Genomic DNA, 16,581 nt, shown 5'->3' with positions numbered 1-16,581 from the left:
TTTCTAACTTTTATTTCTTTCTAACTAATATTTCATCTAACTAATCCATCTTTCTTTATAATATATTATATCTAATATATCTTTCTATATAACTGATCAATCTTTCTTTCTTTCTAACTAATCAATCATTCTTTCTTTTTAACTTATCTATCTTTCTTTCTAACTAATCATTCTTTATTTATTTATTTTTAACTAATCTATCTTTCTTTGACTAATCTAACTTTCTAACTAATCTATCTTTCTTTCTTTTTCACTAATCTATCTTTTTTCTTTCTTTATAACTATATCTATCGATCTATCTATCTATCTATCTATCTAATCCTTCTTTCTAACTAATCTATCTATCTTTCATTCTTACTAACTAATCTCTTTTTTCTTTTTCTTTCTAACTAATCTCTTTCTTTCTAACTAATCTTTTTCTTTCTAACTAATCTTTCTTTCTTTCTTTTTAACTAATCTCTCTTTCTGACTAATCTAACTTTCTTTCTAACTAATCTATCTTTATTTCTTTTTCACTAATCTATCTTTTTTTAACTAATCTTTCTTTCATTCATTCTTTCTAACTAATCTATATTTCTTTCTAACTAATCTATCTATCTATCTATCTATCTAATCTTTCTTTCTAACTAATCTATCTATCTTTCTTTCATTCTTACTAACTAATCTTTTTTTTCTTTTTCTTTCTAACTAATCTATCTATCTTTCTTTCTAACTAATCCATCTTTCTTTCATTCATTCTTTCTAACTAATCTATATTTCTTTCTAACTAATCTATCTATCTATCTATCTATCTAATCTTTCTTTCTAACTAATCTATCTATCTTTCTTTCATTCTTACTAACTAATCTTTTTTTTCTTTTTCTTTCTAACTAATCTATCTATCTTTCTTTCTAACTAATCCATCTTTCTTTCTTTCTTTCTTTCTAACAAATCTATCTTTCTTTCTAACTAATCTTTCTTTCTAATCTATCTATCTATCTATCTATCTATCTATCTATCTATCTATCTATCTAATGTTTCTTTCTAGCTAATCCTTCTTTCTTTCTAACTTATCTATCCATCTTTTTCATTCTTACTAACTAATCTTTCTTTATTTCTTTCTAACTAAGCCATCTTTTTTCTTTCTTTCTAACTAATATATATTTCTTTCTAACTAATCCATCTTTCTTTCTTTTTAACAAATCTTTTTCTTTCTAACTAACCTATCTTTCTTTCTTTCTTTCTTTCTTTCTAACTAATCTATCTTTCTTTCTAACTAATCTTTCTTTCATTCTTTCTAACTAATCTATATTTCTTTCTAACTAATCTTTCTTTCATTCTCTAACTAATCTTTCTTTCTTTCTAACTAATCTTTCTTTCTTTCTGACTAATCTTTATTTTTTTTCTTTCTAGCTAATCTTTCTTTCTTTCTAACCAATCTTTCTTTCTTTCTTTCTTTCTTTCTTTCTTTCTTTCTTTCTTTCTTTCTTTTTCTAACTAATCCATCTTTCTTTCTTTCTTTCTTTCTAACTATTCTATCTTTCTTACTGTTCTTTCTTTTCTCCTAACATTTTCTTTCTTTTTACTTTTCTTTCTTTTTTCTTTTTCTTTCTTTTTTCAAACTAATCTTTATTTATTTCTAACTAATCTTTCTTTATTTCTTTCTTTTTTCAAACTAATCTTTCTGTCTTTCTTTCAAACTGATCTTTCTGTCTAACTAATCTATCTTTCTTTCTAACTAATCCATATTTCTTTCTTTCTTTCTTTCTTTTTCTTTCTTTCTAACTATTCTTTCTTTTTTTACTTTTCTTCCTTTCTAACTATTCTTTCTTTTTTACTTTTCTTTCTTTCTTTTTTACTTTTCTTTCTTTTTTTCTAACTAATCTTTTTGTCTTTCTAACTAATCTTTCTTTCTAACTAACTAATCTTTCTTTCTAACTAATCTTTCTTTCATTCTTTCTTTCTAACTAATCTTTTGTTCTTTCTTTCTTTCTTTCTATCTATCTATCTATCTAACTAATCTTTCTTTCATTCTTTCTTTTTTCAAACTAATCTTTCTTTCTTTCTACAAATCTTTCTCTTTTTTTTCAAACTAATCTTTCTTTCTTTCTTCAAACTAATCTTTCTTTCTAACTAACTAATCTTTATTTCTTTCTAACTAATATTTCTTTCTTTCTAACCAATCTATCTTTATCTCTTTCTTTCTAAATAAGCTTTCTTTCTTTCTAACCAATCTATCTTTCTTTCTTTCTAACTAATCTTTCTTTCTAACTAATCGTTCTTTCTTTCTTTCTTACCAATCTATCTTTCTTTCTTTCAAACTAATATTTCTTTCTTTCTTTTTAACTTTTCTTTATTTCTTTCTTTTTAACTTTTCTTTATTTCTTTCTTTTTAACTTTTCTTTATTTCTTTCTTTTTAACTTTTCTTTCTTTATAACTAATCTATATTCTAACTAATATTTCTTTCTTTTTCATGCTTATCTTTCTTTCTTTCTTTCTAACTAACTAATCTTTCTAACTAATCTTTCTTTTTTTCAAACTAATCTTTCTTTCTAACTAACTAATCTTTCTTTCTAACTAATCTTTCTTTCATTCTTTCTTTTTTCAAACATTTCTTTCTTTCTAACTAACTAATCTTTCTTTCTTTCTAACTAAGCTATCTTTCTTTCATTCTTTTTTCAAACTAATCTTTCTAACTAACTAATCTTTCTTTCTAACTAATCTTTCATTCTTTCTTTCTTTTTTCAAACATTTCTTTCTTTCTAACTAACTAATCTTTCTTTCTTTCTAACTAAGCTATCTTTCTTTCAATCTTTTTTCAAACTAATCTTTCTTTCTAACTAACTAATCTTCATTTCTTTCTTTCTAACTAATCTTTCTTTCTTTCTTTCTTTCTTTCTAATCTATAATCTTTCTTTCTAGCTAATCTTGATCTATCCATCTAACCATCCATGGTCATGTTAAAACACGGTAAATCATGCTAGCAATGTGGTAAACCTTACTAGAAACATGGTAAATCATGGTAAATCATGGTAAACCATGCTAGAACAGTTTAAAACTTTTTCAAACTTTCTGGCTAGGTTTTTCAAGCCAACTTAAAGTTTGTCTACGAACTTTACCATCTAGTTTGTCATTGCTCTTTTTCTACTTAATGTTGTTATGTTATGGATGAGTTAAATTTATTTACAGCACATGCTGTTTTATTGATCATTGGAAACTCTGCTGTTTGCTTGCACTATATTCTAATTTTGTCAATAATTACAAAAAAATCGCCAATAAGCTCATAATTTGTGCTAAAATAGTGTTTAGTTTTAAAAACCATTTTAAAAAGCTGGTTATATTTTGATGTTTCTGCGCAAGTTCAGCAAACAGTGAGGTTCGGTTTTGTTCCGATCAGAGCTCGTGAGTCAGGGATGTGATTTTTCCGGATTAATCCGGAATTCCGGATTTTCCGACCTGAAAATGTGACCTACGTGAATCATGCAGATCTGTAAAAAAAAAAAAAAGGGGGAGGGGGGTAATCTCACAGCCGTCACCATGGTAACCCGGGACGGAACCACAATCGCCGCGAATCGCGGCCACACCGGGCGGCACGCCAACATGGTTACAGATGGCAGAGAGATGCAATCTTTCCCCGCCCAGCGAGTGCTTGAAGTGCGTCAGAAACAGAGCGCGCGCGCGATCAGTTGTTGGTAATTTGTTGTGTAGCGTGCGCGACGCCGCATCCATATAGACAGCATTGCTTTTTTTTGAGGGCGCTTAACACACAGGCTCGTAGAAACGGGCCTGGCAGCTCGCGCCAGTTCTAGACGCGGTGAAAGTTTCCTGATTGTGACGGATGGCCGAATTTACATGACACATTATAAATGAGCATTATAGTCTGCGATAGATACAGTGCCAAAAAGAAGAGAAGAGGATAAAAGGGGATAAAGACAGAGGTAAAGTGATGTAGTGAATGAACAGTTTATCTAATTGCATAGGAGTAAGATACTATAATTTCATGGCAGTTATTTTTACCTTAAACTTAATGTTAGCAGTTGTTCTGAGTTCTCCAGACTGTGTGATTTTGTTACAATCATGTCAGTTTTAAGACGCATTTTTTATTATCACTTTTTTATTAATGTTTTACCCTACAGTTGTGCAGTTTTGGGGGGAATACAGTAGGCTACAGGCCAAAAGTTTGGAAACATTACTATTTTTAATGTTTTTGAAAGAAGTTTCTTCTGCTCATCAAGCCTGCATTTATTTGATCAAAAATACTGGGTTTTTTTTTTTAATATTGTGATATATTATTACAATTTAAAATAATTGTTTTTCAATTTATTATACTTTAAATTATAATTTATTTCTGTGAAGCAAAGCTGAATTTTCAGGATCATTACTCCAGTCTTCAGCATGTGACATCCGGTCTATCACATGATCCTTTAGAAATCATTCTAATATTCTGATTTATTATGAATGTTGGAAACAGTTCTGCTGCCTAAAATATTTGATGAATAAAAGGTTAAAAAGAACTGCATTTATTCAAAATAAAAAAAATATTTTCTAATAATATAAATCTTCTTTACTATCACTTTTTATCAATTTAACACATCCTTGCTGAATAAAAGTATTGATTTATTTCAAAAAAAGAAAGAAAAAAATTACTGAACCCAAATTACTGACCAGTAGTGTATATTGTTACAAAATATATATATATATTTTTTTAATTCTTCTTCATTTTTATTTTAATTTTATTACTTTTTATTCATCAAAGTATCCTAAAAGTATCACAGGTTATTAAAACATATTAAGCAGCAGAACTGTTTCCAACTTTGATAATGAATCATCATATTAGAATGATTTCTAAAGGACTGCAGTAATGATCCTGAAAGTTCTCAGTATAGAACTATAGAACGGGGGGTCTCAGTATATTTTCCTGCTTTTTTGTCCTTAGCCAATCACATGCCTGGTGAGTGGAGAGCGCATTTCTGAATATTCCGCTCCGCTCGTTCATTCCGCAGGGTCGCTCGCTCAACCCAGATGTCCTGTTGCCTGGTTCGAAAATATGTGGAATAAGGGCTGCCTCCGACTAAAGTTTTTTTTCTAGTCGACTAGTAGGCTAGTTGTTCATTTAAGTCATTCGTGGACAAATCGCCCCTTTATATTAATTTAATTACTTATATAGCCTACAGGATAATGAGCGTTTACGTAATATAGCACATGTATGTAATATAACTCAAGCGCATGACCGCACACATAAAGCTTGCCACAAAGAACCGGTAAAAGTAATGATTATGAATGCTTCTAAATGTGTCTAAATACACTGTGAATGTGAATGTGTATTATATGCTGAGTTTCGGTTCATTTATGAGACGAGCTCCAGTTCACTCGCCGGCACCTCCATGTCGTGATTATCTATTGTCTGCTATTTACTTCTTATTTATTAAATCCAGGCAATTGGTTCATGAAACATTGATTAAAATTAAGATATAATTAATACAAAACGAAATTCACTTTAAAGAAAGGCAGCTGTTCTGTTTGAGGTCTCTGTGAAAGTTTTAAAGCAGTCTTTTAGTGCCGCTTTCAGAGCGCTCACGTCCGTACCCGAGAACTGACACGTTGTTTTTTCCCTCATAAATGTGAACACGAAAAATAAAATAAAATGAATATTATAATGTTTTTTTGTTGGGTCAGACAATGATTACCAAATTTCTCTCTCATATTGCTCCTCATAACCACTGAAAACGGTCAAAAAAATCAAACCAAAAGTCAAATTAATATGGACGGAATTTAAAAGTGGTGGGTACAAAATGACTCATGACGAAATCTGGTACGCGTTCGAGTTCCCCACCGAAATCGATGCCTATGCTAGTACAATATCTTTGCTTCTGACAAGTTTCTGTAATAAATCCGTAAATCAATCACAAAACGTGTTGACGTGTTGGCGAATAAAATTTTAAATGGTCAATTTAAATAAAGCAGAAAAGTGTATAAAACCCGCTTCATTTACAGTTAACAATATCTGAACTGTGCTCTTTTGCATACTTCTAATTTTCTCATGCACTTTGTCTTTGTATTTCTGCAATAGATTAATTGATCTGGCCATATATGTGACCAGACTAACGTAATTTCTCTGTCATTTCTCTGACTTTTTACCCCTTTAAAATATTGCTACTTTTAGAAAAAATGACATAATTATGAATCAAATTATTATGAACAAACAATGAAACTGTGTCAAAATTCAACAACACAAAGAATTATCAAAAGGCGATATAACGCACATCTCAGGTTAAATTAATTATATAAAAAACAGGGAAGATTTTGTAAAAGCAAAACTGAACAAAATGCGTAATTAAAATAATTGTATTATGTTTTACCAAATATTTAATACCACTTCCCCATAATGATGTAATTAATTTTTAAAACAAAATGTGTCAAACTGTCAATCAGATACCTCTTATCTGGTCATTTTTATTTTATTTTAGAAGTCATAACTGTTGATCACCCTTTATATGGATTTTGTGAATATGAATATTTAAAAGATTTACAAACTGTCGGCAAGACCTCAAGCCAACCCCGGACATTCTGAGACTAACGTGGAGAAATCTTTATGCTTAATGCATTAAGACAGTTCAATTAAAATATTTATTAAAAATGTAATGGCAATCAGATGCGCCCAAAATATAAATGCAATGCGTTGTGCTGCAACATTACCTCACAAGAAATATCTACACAAGAAATATCTGCACGAATTAAGAATCTGGGTAAGTCGCATTACTTAAGCCTTTCATTATGTTAGGATGATTTTGTGTATAAAATAAAAAAAATACTACTGGGTTTTTACAGGCAGAGTCACGTGTATTATGCTCACACTAAATTCTCTGTTGCACTTAGTATAAATGCGCATTGCACGCACAATCATCTTAATAGTTGTACAAAAAAGTTATGCGCTGGCAAGAACGTCACTTTGCTGTTTTAATAAAAGCAATGTTAAATATTCTGCATGCACTCATCTCCTGGAAACCACAGCAATGACAAAGCATATACATTTTTTTTTAAATGTTGTCCAATACCCCTTCTTGTCTTAACACAACTTTGATGAACCTTTTGGATTTACAAAGATTTTCAAATGTCTGTATTATACAGTACTGTAAATATCTGTGTCTATTACTATTTATAATTTATATTTTATTGTGGATGTTTTCTCACAATCATGATGTAATGTGAAGTAAAATAAAAAAATCTAATGTAAAGTAATAATCTATAAACATATTATACAATCTTAAAAAACTTTGAGTGTTTTAAAAGAAATCTTGTAAGGCTTTGAGTGTGTTGTTTTTTATGCGCCACCTGGTGGATATTCTGTGAAGCAAAACACATTGAGGGAATTTGTAAGTAGGCCCCCCGAAAGCACTTGCAGAATTCTGCGAGACGAATTGCCGAATGCCGCGGGAAAAAACGCGCGTTTTTAAAGGCCACATCTGTACTGCTCTTGGCCAATCCTTTCTGCAACCCGAACAGCAGCCACAACAACTAGGTCTGCTAATTCTCTTGAGTTCAGCTTCAGAAGGTTGTTGCTGTCCTCTGCGAAGGGGTTTTCCTCAATGACGTCAACCAACTCACATGTCTTGAATTTCAGCTGGACACTTTTGGCCTGTTCATGATGTCTGTTTTCAGAGACAGCCTTATGCTGGGTACACACTACAAGATATTCAAGGTGATTTTGGACCAATTTCTCCCCTCCTGACAATGCCAGGTATAGTCCCGATTATCTTGATGGTTCTACAGATTATCGTATCAGATTTTCCTGTGGTATAAGGTGTGTTAAGAGTGACTGAATCTGCTCTGAAGAACGTTGGAACCACCCCGATCTTAAATCGAATCAGAAATCCTGTTGTGTGGGGGGAACAAAAGTGCGCATCCAATGGAGATTATCACGTAAAACGAAACTATACCCAATCAGAAAGTGAGCTGACAGAAGACTCCCCTCTAGCTCATGCTGTAACATGTAAAGGTCATGTTCACACCATCTCCTCAATTTCATCTAATCTTTTTTTTTTTTTTTTTGGACAAACCCAACCGACGCCAAAGAACAAGCGCTGATGAAAGCCGACTGTGTTGACTAGAGAAAAACTAAGTTGGCCAACGCTTTAAAACTGCCCGTCGTTGCCTGATGGCCTACTCCTGGCTTGGTGTGTCCCTGGCTTAAAGTGCTCCTATTATGGATTTTTGAAAATTAGCTTTCATATAGTCTGCAAAGTTTTAAAGCTGAAAGTGCATCATATATAAAGTTAGTTTATCTCAAAATAAAGAGTCGACTCTGAACCACTCAAACGAGTCGTCTGGAGTTCAAATCTATTTTCGCGAAGTTCATACATCACAACTTACTACATTTGTATAATGCCCGACTACGTTCTGCATTGACAGGACATCTTGCTGTAGCTGTAGCTTATCATGTGGCAAGACGCTCTGCTCTCCGCTGTGAAAGTAAATTCGGTTTATTTTCATTTCCAAAGGATGAGGCAGTGAAGAATCAGTGGTTAAAATTAATTTTTACCACGATACCACAGCAGTATAATCCCAAACTTTTGCTGTGTTCCCTTCATTTTACTGACAACTGCTTTTCAAATCTTGGAGTTCAATGCAGGATTCGCAAAACACTTGCTCTAGAAAGATGGGTCAGTACCCAGCTTATTTGGACCAACTTGCTCAGAATCACAAGTCAAGTCACCTTTATTTATACAGCGCTTTTTACAACACAAATTGCATCAAAGCAGCTTCACAGTGATAACATGAAAATAATACAACAAAGTTTGTTTCTAGAAGAAAATTGCGTCATTGTCCACCTTAAGTAAGGCAGATCAATAATATTGTTGAATATTAAATGTCCCCAACTAAGCAAGCCAAAAGCCAAGGCAACAGTGTCAAGGAACCAAAACTCCATCAGGTGACAGAATAGAGAAAAAAACCTTGGGAGAACCCAGGCTCAGTCGGGGGCCAGTTCTCCTCAGGCCAACGAGCATACAGTGTATGATTATGATCTAGGCAGCATTACAGGTCAGAAGTCAGATTGATCGTGTCGATGAAGCCTTCCCAGGGCTGATGAGGCTGGCACTTCAGGGATGCGTCATGGATGGGTCCAGGTGCAGGTCCACCATCTGATCTGGATACGGCCGGGATCCAGCTGACTTCAGTAAACAGGGAGGAACTGATTGACACTTCAGGACTGCGTTGTCATCGTGTCCAGGCACAGGTCCTTCATCGGATCTGGATACGGCCTGGATCCAGCGGACTGCGGTAAACCTTGGATAAACCGCCAGCAGACGATTTTGATATTCTAGGTATTAGCAACTGGCCAGAATTTTGAGATTGCAATGGACGTGAAGGACTATAATATATATAATGTATATGTATATAGTGCTTTGTAAGTGATCAGCAATATTTTAAAATGTATACGATGTTTAATAGGGAGCCAATGTGTTGACCGAACCGGGTTAATATGGTCATACTTCCTGGTTCTGGTAAGTACTCTTTTGGACCAGTATTTTAAGTATTTTGGACCAGCTGTAGTTTGTTTATTAAGCGTGCAGTGCAACCACCCATAATAGCATTACAATAATCTAGCTTTGATGTCATGAACGCTTGGACTAATTGTTCTGCATTTTTCATTGAGAGCATATGATGTAATTCAGATATATTTTTAAGATGAAAGAATGCGGTTTTACAGATGCTAGACACGTGACTTTCAAATGAAAGATTGGTATCAAAGAGCACACCCAGGTTCCTAACCGACGACAAAGACTTGACAGAGCAGCCATCAAGTGTTAGACAGTATTCTAGATTATTACGTAGAGGAAATTGTTTTGTCCAATAATCAGAATCTCTTTTTTTTTTTTTTTCAGAATTAAGTAGTAGGAAGTTGCTAGTCATCCAGTTTTTTATATCAGCTATGCATTCCGTTAATTTTGTGAATTGGTAAGTTTCGTCAGGGTTTGAAGAAATATAGAGCTGCGTGTCATCAGCATAACAGTGAAAACTAATTCCATGCTTCCTATTGATATCTCCCAAGGGTAGCATGTACTGAGTGAATAGCAACGGTCCTAGTACTGAGCCTTGTGGTACACCATACTGAACTTGTGATCGATAAGACATCTCTTAATTTACTGCTACAAACTGATAACGGTCAGATAAGTATGATTTAAACCATGCTAATGCAATTCCACTAATGCCAACATTTCGAGTCTATTTAAAAGAATGTTGTGGTTGATAGTGTCAAATGCAGCACTAAGATTGAGTAACACTAATAGAGAGATACAACCACGACCGGATGATAAGAGCAAATAATTTGTGACTCTAATGAGAGCTGTCTCAGTACGGTCTAAATCCTGATTGAAAATCCTCGCAGATATCATTTCTTTCTAAAAAGGAACATAGTTGTGAAGATACTGCCTTTTCTTAGCCTGACGTCGTCATACTCAGATTCTAGTCAGAATGTGAGTCTGATTCTGCTCCATTGGGCTGTGATTATGGGGCGTGTTTCAACCGAACCAGGAAAGAAAATGCCTCTGCACTCAAATGGATAGACCTACAACCAATCAGAGCAACGGAGTAAGTGACGTATGTTTTTCATTCATGTTTCCAATCGACAAATGCCTTGATCGCGGTCGATATCTTCTATAACAGACGCGATGGCGGAATCTACACATGACGTGTTGTTTTATAAACAAAGTTCGGGAGGAGCACGTTCAAATAATCAATCCTATCAACTTGTCATCGAACAATTACCATGTCTACCCTATCATCATGAGAGGAAGCATATATTTATTCACTCTGTCAACTCACCTAACATTCCTTGACAGTTTTCAGCATCCCTCCACTCACTCTCGGCTTGTTCTTCCACAGCCTAGAATACGGGGGGGAGTGCTTTGGGTTCAGGCCGAATACCGAGCCCGGAGCCCTCTCCTCGGACAGCACGCCAAATATGCATTTATTCTATCTGACTTATTTGTAAGTGTGAACTTGTGAAATCTCAATTCTCCAGCGGCAGTCATCTTTGTTGTAAACGAATTCAACCCAAGCGCTCTTTGGTGATGTGGATGATTACGTTACTGTTGATCATCTGTCCATCATCGTATAAAGCCTGCCCTGACAATTTGATTGGTCCGAACAACTTTTGTTCGGGCATAATAGCTCCTCAACGGATCAAGTCCAGACTGAACTTTCCGACCTAAAATTTTTGTGGGCGGGGCTAAGTTCGGCTGGCATCCAGGCTAGCCTTTTCTAGTATCTTTGACAGAAAAGGTAGATTCGAGATTGGCCTGTAATTGACTAATTCTGAAGGATCAAGTTGTGTTTTTTTTTAACAAGTGGTTTAATCATAGCCAGCTTAAAAGTTTTTGTTACGTATCCTAATGACAAAGATGAATTAATGATATATAGAAGAGGATCTATGACCCTCTGGAAGCATCTCTTTCAGTAGCTTTGTTGGTATAGGGTCTAATATACATGTTGTCGATTTAGATGATTTAACGAGTTTAGCGAATTCTTCCTCTTCTATAGCAATGAATGAATCAAATTTTTCCTTAGGGAGACTACAATGCACTCCCTGATGCGATACTGTAGTAGACGGTTGCATAGTTATAATTTTCTCCCTGATATTATCAATCTTATAAGTGAAGAAGTTCATAAAGTCATTACTGCTGTGCTGCTTGGAAACTTCTGGGCTTGAAGCTTTATTTTTCGTTAGTTTAGCCACTGTTTCAAATAAATACCTAGGGTTTTGTTTATTTTCTTCTAATAGGGTTGAAAAATAAGAATAGATCTAGCAGTTTTTAAGGCAATTGAGCTCTCTTTCCATGAAATCTGAAATACCTCTAGTTTTGTTTTCTTCCAGTTGCGCTCCATTTTTCCGGCTGCTCTCTTAAGGGCCCGAGTGTGCTCGTTGTACCACGGCGTTTGACTATTTTCTTTAATCTTCTTTAAGCGCAATGGAGCAACTGTGTCTAAAGTGCTGGAAAAGAGAGATTTAAAAGTTTCTGTCGCAATATCGAGTTCTTCTAAGCTATCTGGGATGCTGAGATGATGAAACTGATCAGGAAGATTATAAATAAAGCAATCTTTAGTGGCAGAAGTGATAGGTCTAACATATTTGTAACACGGAGTCGGCTTTGCAGCCTTGGCTAAATTAAGTTTACACGAGACTAGATAATGATCTGAGATGTCATCGCTCTGCTGCAGAATTTCAACGGCATCAACATTGATTCTGTGTGATATAACATTAGATCTAGAGTATGATTACTACAATGAGTAGGTCCTGACACGTGTTGTCTAACTCCAATAGAGTTAAGAATGTCTTTAAATGCCAATCCCAATGCATCTTTTTCGTTATCTACATGTACATTAAAATCACCAACAATTAGGACTTTATCTGCAGCCAGTACTAACTCTTATAGAAAATCAGCAAATTGTTTAAGTCTATATGGTGCCCTGGTGGCCTGTATACAGTAGCCAGCAAAAATCTCAAACGTGATTTATCATTTACACTATATATTGCTACATTAAGCACCAACACTTCAAAAGAATTATATTTGAAACTAGACTTCTTAGTAATTTTGAAAATATTACTATAAATTACAGCAACACCCTCCCCCTTTGCCTTTCAGATGAGGTTCATGTTTATAAAAGTAATCTTGTGTTGGACTCATTTAAAGTAATGTAATTGTTTGGTTTTAGCCAGGTTTCTGTCAAACACAGCACATCTAGGTTATAGTCTGTAATCATCATTAACAATAAGTGCTTTTGAAGTAAGGGATCGAATATTCAGCAACCCAAGCTTTATCATTTGCTCATTTGTATTATATCTGTTTTTTATTTGTTGAACATCAATTCAATTTTTACCCTTAGATGGGTTTGGAAGTTTTTTTGTATGTCCTAATTCGGGGAACAGACACAGTTTCTGTATGATGATATCTAGGTGAAAGAGTCTGTATGTGATGGGATTTATCTGACCTTGGTGACGTGAGACAGCTGGCAGACGGTCGGTTTAGCCAGTCTGTCTGCTTCCTGACCTGAGCCCCAATTCATGTTTTAGCTCTAAGACTATGTGCCATATTACTAGAGAGAAGAGCAGAACCATCCTATTCAGGGATGAATACCATCTCTTTGCAACAGGTCAGGTCTGCCCCAAAAACTTTTCCAGTTGTCTATGAATTCTATATTATTTTGCGGACACCACTTAGACAACCAGCCATTGAGTGTGGACAGTCTACTAAGTATCTCATCACTCCTGCGAACAGGAAGGGGGCCAGAGCAAATTACAGTGCCTGACATCGTACTTGCAAGTTCACACACCTCTTTAACATTAATTTTAGAGATCTCCGACTGGCGGAGTCGAACATCATTAGTGCCGACGTGAATAATAATCTTAGAGAATTTATGATTAGCATTAGCCAGCACTTTTAAATTTGCTTTGATGTCAGGCACGCTGGCTCCCGGCAAACATGTGACTATGGTGGCTGGTGTCTCTATTTTCACGTTCCGTGTAATAGAATCGCCAATAACTAGGGCACATTCAACAGGATTCTCAGTGGGTGTTTCACTGAGTGGGGAGAATCTATTTGGGGTTGTAATAGGAACGGAAGAGCTGTGTTTTGTCCCGAGACCACAGCGCCTCACCGTGTTTGCTGACTGATCCTACTCACCTAAGTTGTTTGATAAACTCATAAAAGGCGCGAGAAAAAATAAATAAAGAGCAGACGGATGGCACGCTAACAGGCTAGCGAATTACTAGGTTGTTGTGGTAGAAATAACGATTTAGACTGAAGCTAGCGATGTCGGGTTAATGTGTGATGTTAAATAAGCTATATTTAGCAGTATAAACAACAAGGAATGATAGTAAATGATTCAAAACAGAAAGATATACGAAGCTTACAGACGCAAACCAACGCAACAGCAGCAGCAGGAGCAATGAGGCAGACGAGCAATCCAATCCAATCAAACAACCTGAAAGTATGACTAATTATTGATGTATATATTTTTCTACCATTGTTCAAAATACTTAGCTTTGTGTTTTATATTGTGTAGGTCTCCTACTAACTGGCTAAATCATGTTATCACTGTCTTACTGAAATATTTATGCTAATCAGCTGTGGTCCACTATTACCTAAAACTGTCTATTAATGCAGATCGTCTGTTGTTCTTACTACTTTTAGTAAAGATAAAGTATGGAGCAATATTTGTTTTACCAATGTTTATGTTACATCAGTCATTCACGCTAGAGCTTGGCTAATGTGTGCACCGTTATTGATACAGTTCCCACATGTTCACCGGAATACACATCAGTTTTTTGATAGACATACATTTGTTAATGCTGATGGTGAGGAATTACAGTGCGTAATGTACATCAAACTGAGTAGTGCATCACTGAGAAACGTCTTGCTCAAGTCGTCCTTGCAATGAAGGTTCGGTTTGAATGACTAGTTCTTACAATGTTTCATCTTCAGATTCGCGCTCAGACTGATATGGTAAGATCGACGTCATCGTTCGTTACTGTCTTTAGTTTACGGTGTACAATCGGTGAGCTGTAGGAAGCCTCCGGATGGAGCTGAAGGTCAGTTTTGGCAATGGGCATTTTTGTTTTTGACACGTGCTGTACGCAGTAGACCATTCACAACAAACTGAGCTGTCTGGCCAATCAGAGCAGAGTAGCTCGGGGAAAGGAGGGAGTTGTTTGAGAATCCTTGAAAAATGATGTTGATGTGCAATGTTTATTTTGAGAAAATTAAACCCTTTTTTGACCTTTGATGCATGTAAACCTGTTGTAGGAGACCTCCAAAATAAAATTAGGAGACTTTAAAATAGCATAATAGGGGCACTTTAAAAAGCAATCCATACACTATAAGGACCATTTCTTCTTGCCGATCGTCCACCATGTTTGTTTGTTTAACTTCATGTTTGATTCGAGAGTTTTTGCGAGATTTCCCGTTTTCATGTTGGAGCACTCCACACATTAGAGGAACAAAACGGATAAATCTGATTTTTTATCGTCATGTTTATGGTCTCTCACATTTTGAAAATATTATAAGATTTAAAAAATCTTTTAGTGTGGCCCCAGCTTCAGATGATTCTTAGATACTGAGATTTCATTGTAATCCTTCCCACAATGTCACTGAATTCACCAATGAGTATTCACCTGAACAATTTATGATGTTGTATATGGTATCATTCTAATCCTTGACCATTAAAACATAGGGGTATACATCACATTTTCCATGTTATCATGTTTGGTTCAGGAGATATAATACAAAATACATAATTCAGTTAGGGCGGAAAGCAAAATGGTCCATAGCATAGCAATTTTGCAATGGCTCCATTTCTGAAAATGTTCAGGGGGCGTATTACGGTATTACAGAAACTTTCTATCTTAAGTCTTAAGTTAAGATCTGACAAGTTAATTTAGGATTTTTCAAAAAAAATGTATTACAGAAGCAAATCTTATGTTGATTTAGGATTCTTATCCTATGTTACAAAATCTAATTTTATCTATTATTAAAAATAATAATAAATATGTGCATGGATAAATCATTTATAATAAACACTGCAGTATTCCATAAAAAAAAAAAAAAAAAAAAAAATAAGAAATTACAATTTTGATTTGATGGTGACTATAAGAGAGACATTTCTTAGTGAAACGGAATATTCAGTGAGAAATAACGCAAGACTCCACTTGATTTTATCCATTGGCAGTTGTTTGGATTCTTGGGGAAGGGGAGGAAACATTAGCACATGATATTATTGACTTTTGTTACAGGCAGAAAAGTTTCAGACGGCAAGAAAAGTTTTTTCCCCCTCTTAGAATAATGTGACCTAATGAATCATGACCAGGGACATTTATTAAGACTATAAATTTTGCCAATTTTGACTTTAGAGGACATTTTCTATCCTCTACTTCCATGAATACCTTGTGATATTTCTCTTTCAAACTCTTGTCTCTTTCAGTATTACGATAGATGATGTTGTATATGTGATCGATGGAGGGAAGATTAAGGAAACTCATTTTGACACCCAGAACAATATCAGGACCATGACAGCGGAGTGGGTGAGCTTAGCCAATGCCAAACAAAGGAAGGGCCGTGCTGGCAGGTACAGATCTTTCTCCCTCTCTCTCCCTCCCCTCATTTATCCTCCTTTATATGTTATTCCCTCCATATATCAGCAGCTCTTCCTTAATCCATTCACAAGTATCAAAACCAATTTCAGTCGTAGGAATTGCACCCCGTAGAAGAATGTCAAACCACTCAGGAGGATATTCAGTGTATGCTTGTATCACCGAAATGCTGTGGGATAAAATGTTTTTAAGTTTTTTATTTTTTTCGTATCACACTATTTTTGGATTGTAGTTTCTATTCCACAGTGAATTTTTATAAAACTTAAAGAAATTAATTTATCCACATATTGCTTCATTCTGTAGTACTTTCTTTTGTAGAAAATGACGATTATAATCGATACAGCAGTTTTTGACAATTCATAGAGACCAAAACTATTTAAAAAAAATGAAAACCATAAAAATGTTATCCATATGACTTGTGCTATTTGTAGGGGGGTGGGTAATATGACCAAAT

The 16,581-nt window shown here is 34.7% G+C and overlaps 1 protein-coding gene across 3 annotated transcripts in view; it reads left to right on the top strand.

Moving 5' to 3' along the window:
• dhx36 (DEAH (Asp-Glu-Ala-His) box polypeptide 36) overlaps positions 1–16,581 on the top strand; it is a 226,734-nt gene that overhangs the window by 143,080 nt on the left and 67,073 nt on the right. For all 3 annotated transcript variants that reach the window (XR_014607670.1, XM_084123913.1, XM_084123912.1), the window contains exon 15: positions 15,959–16,102. Coding sequence is in view for 2 of the 3 variants with exons in the window: in XM_084123913.1 (XP_083980039.1) it covers positions 15,959–16,102 (144 nt within the window). In the remaining variant the exon portion in view is untranslated. The remainder of the gene's footprint in view (positions 1–15,958; positions 16,103–16,581) is intronic.

This window comes from Abramis brama (genome assembly GCF_963993115.1).
Source record: "Abramis brama genome assembly, chromosome: 9".
In the NCBI taxonomy this organism is placed as follows: domain Eukaryota; kingdom Metazoa; phylum Chordata; class Actinopteri; order Cypriniformes; family Leuciscidae; genus Abramis; species Abramis brama.
This window is presented reverse-complemented; position numbering and strand designations above follow the sequence as displayed.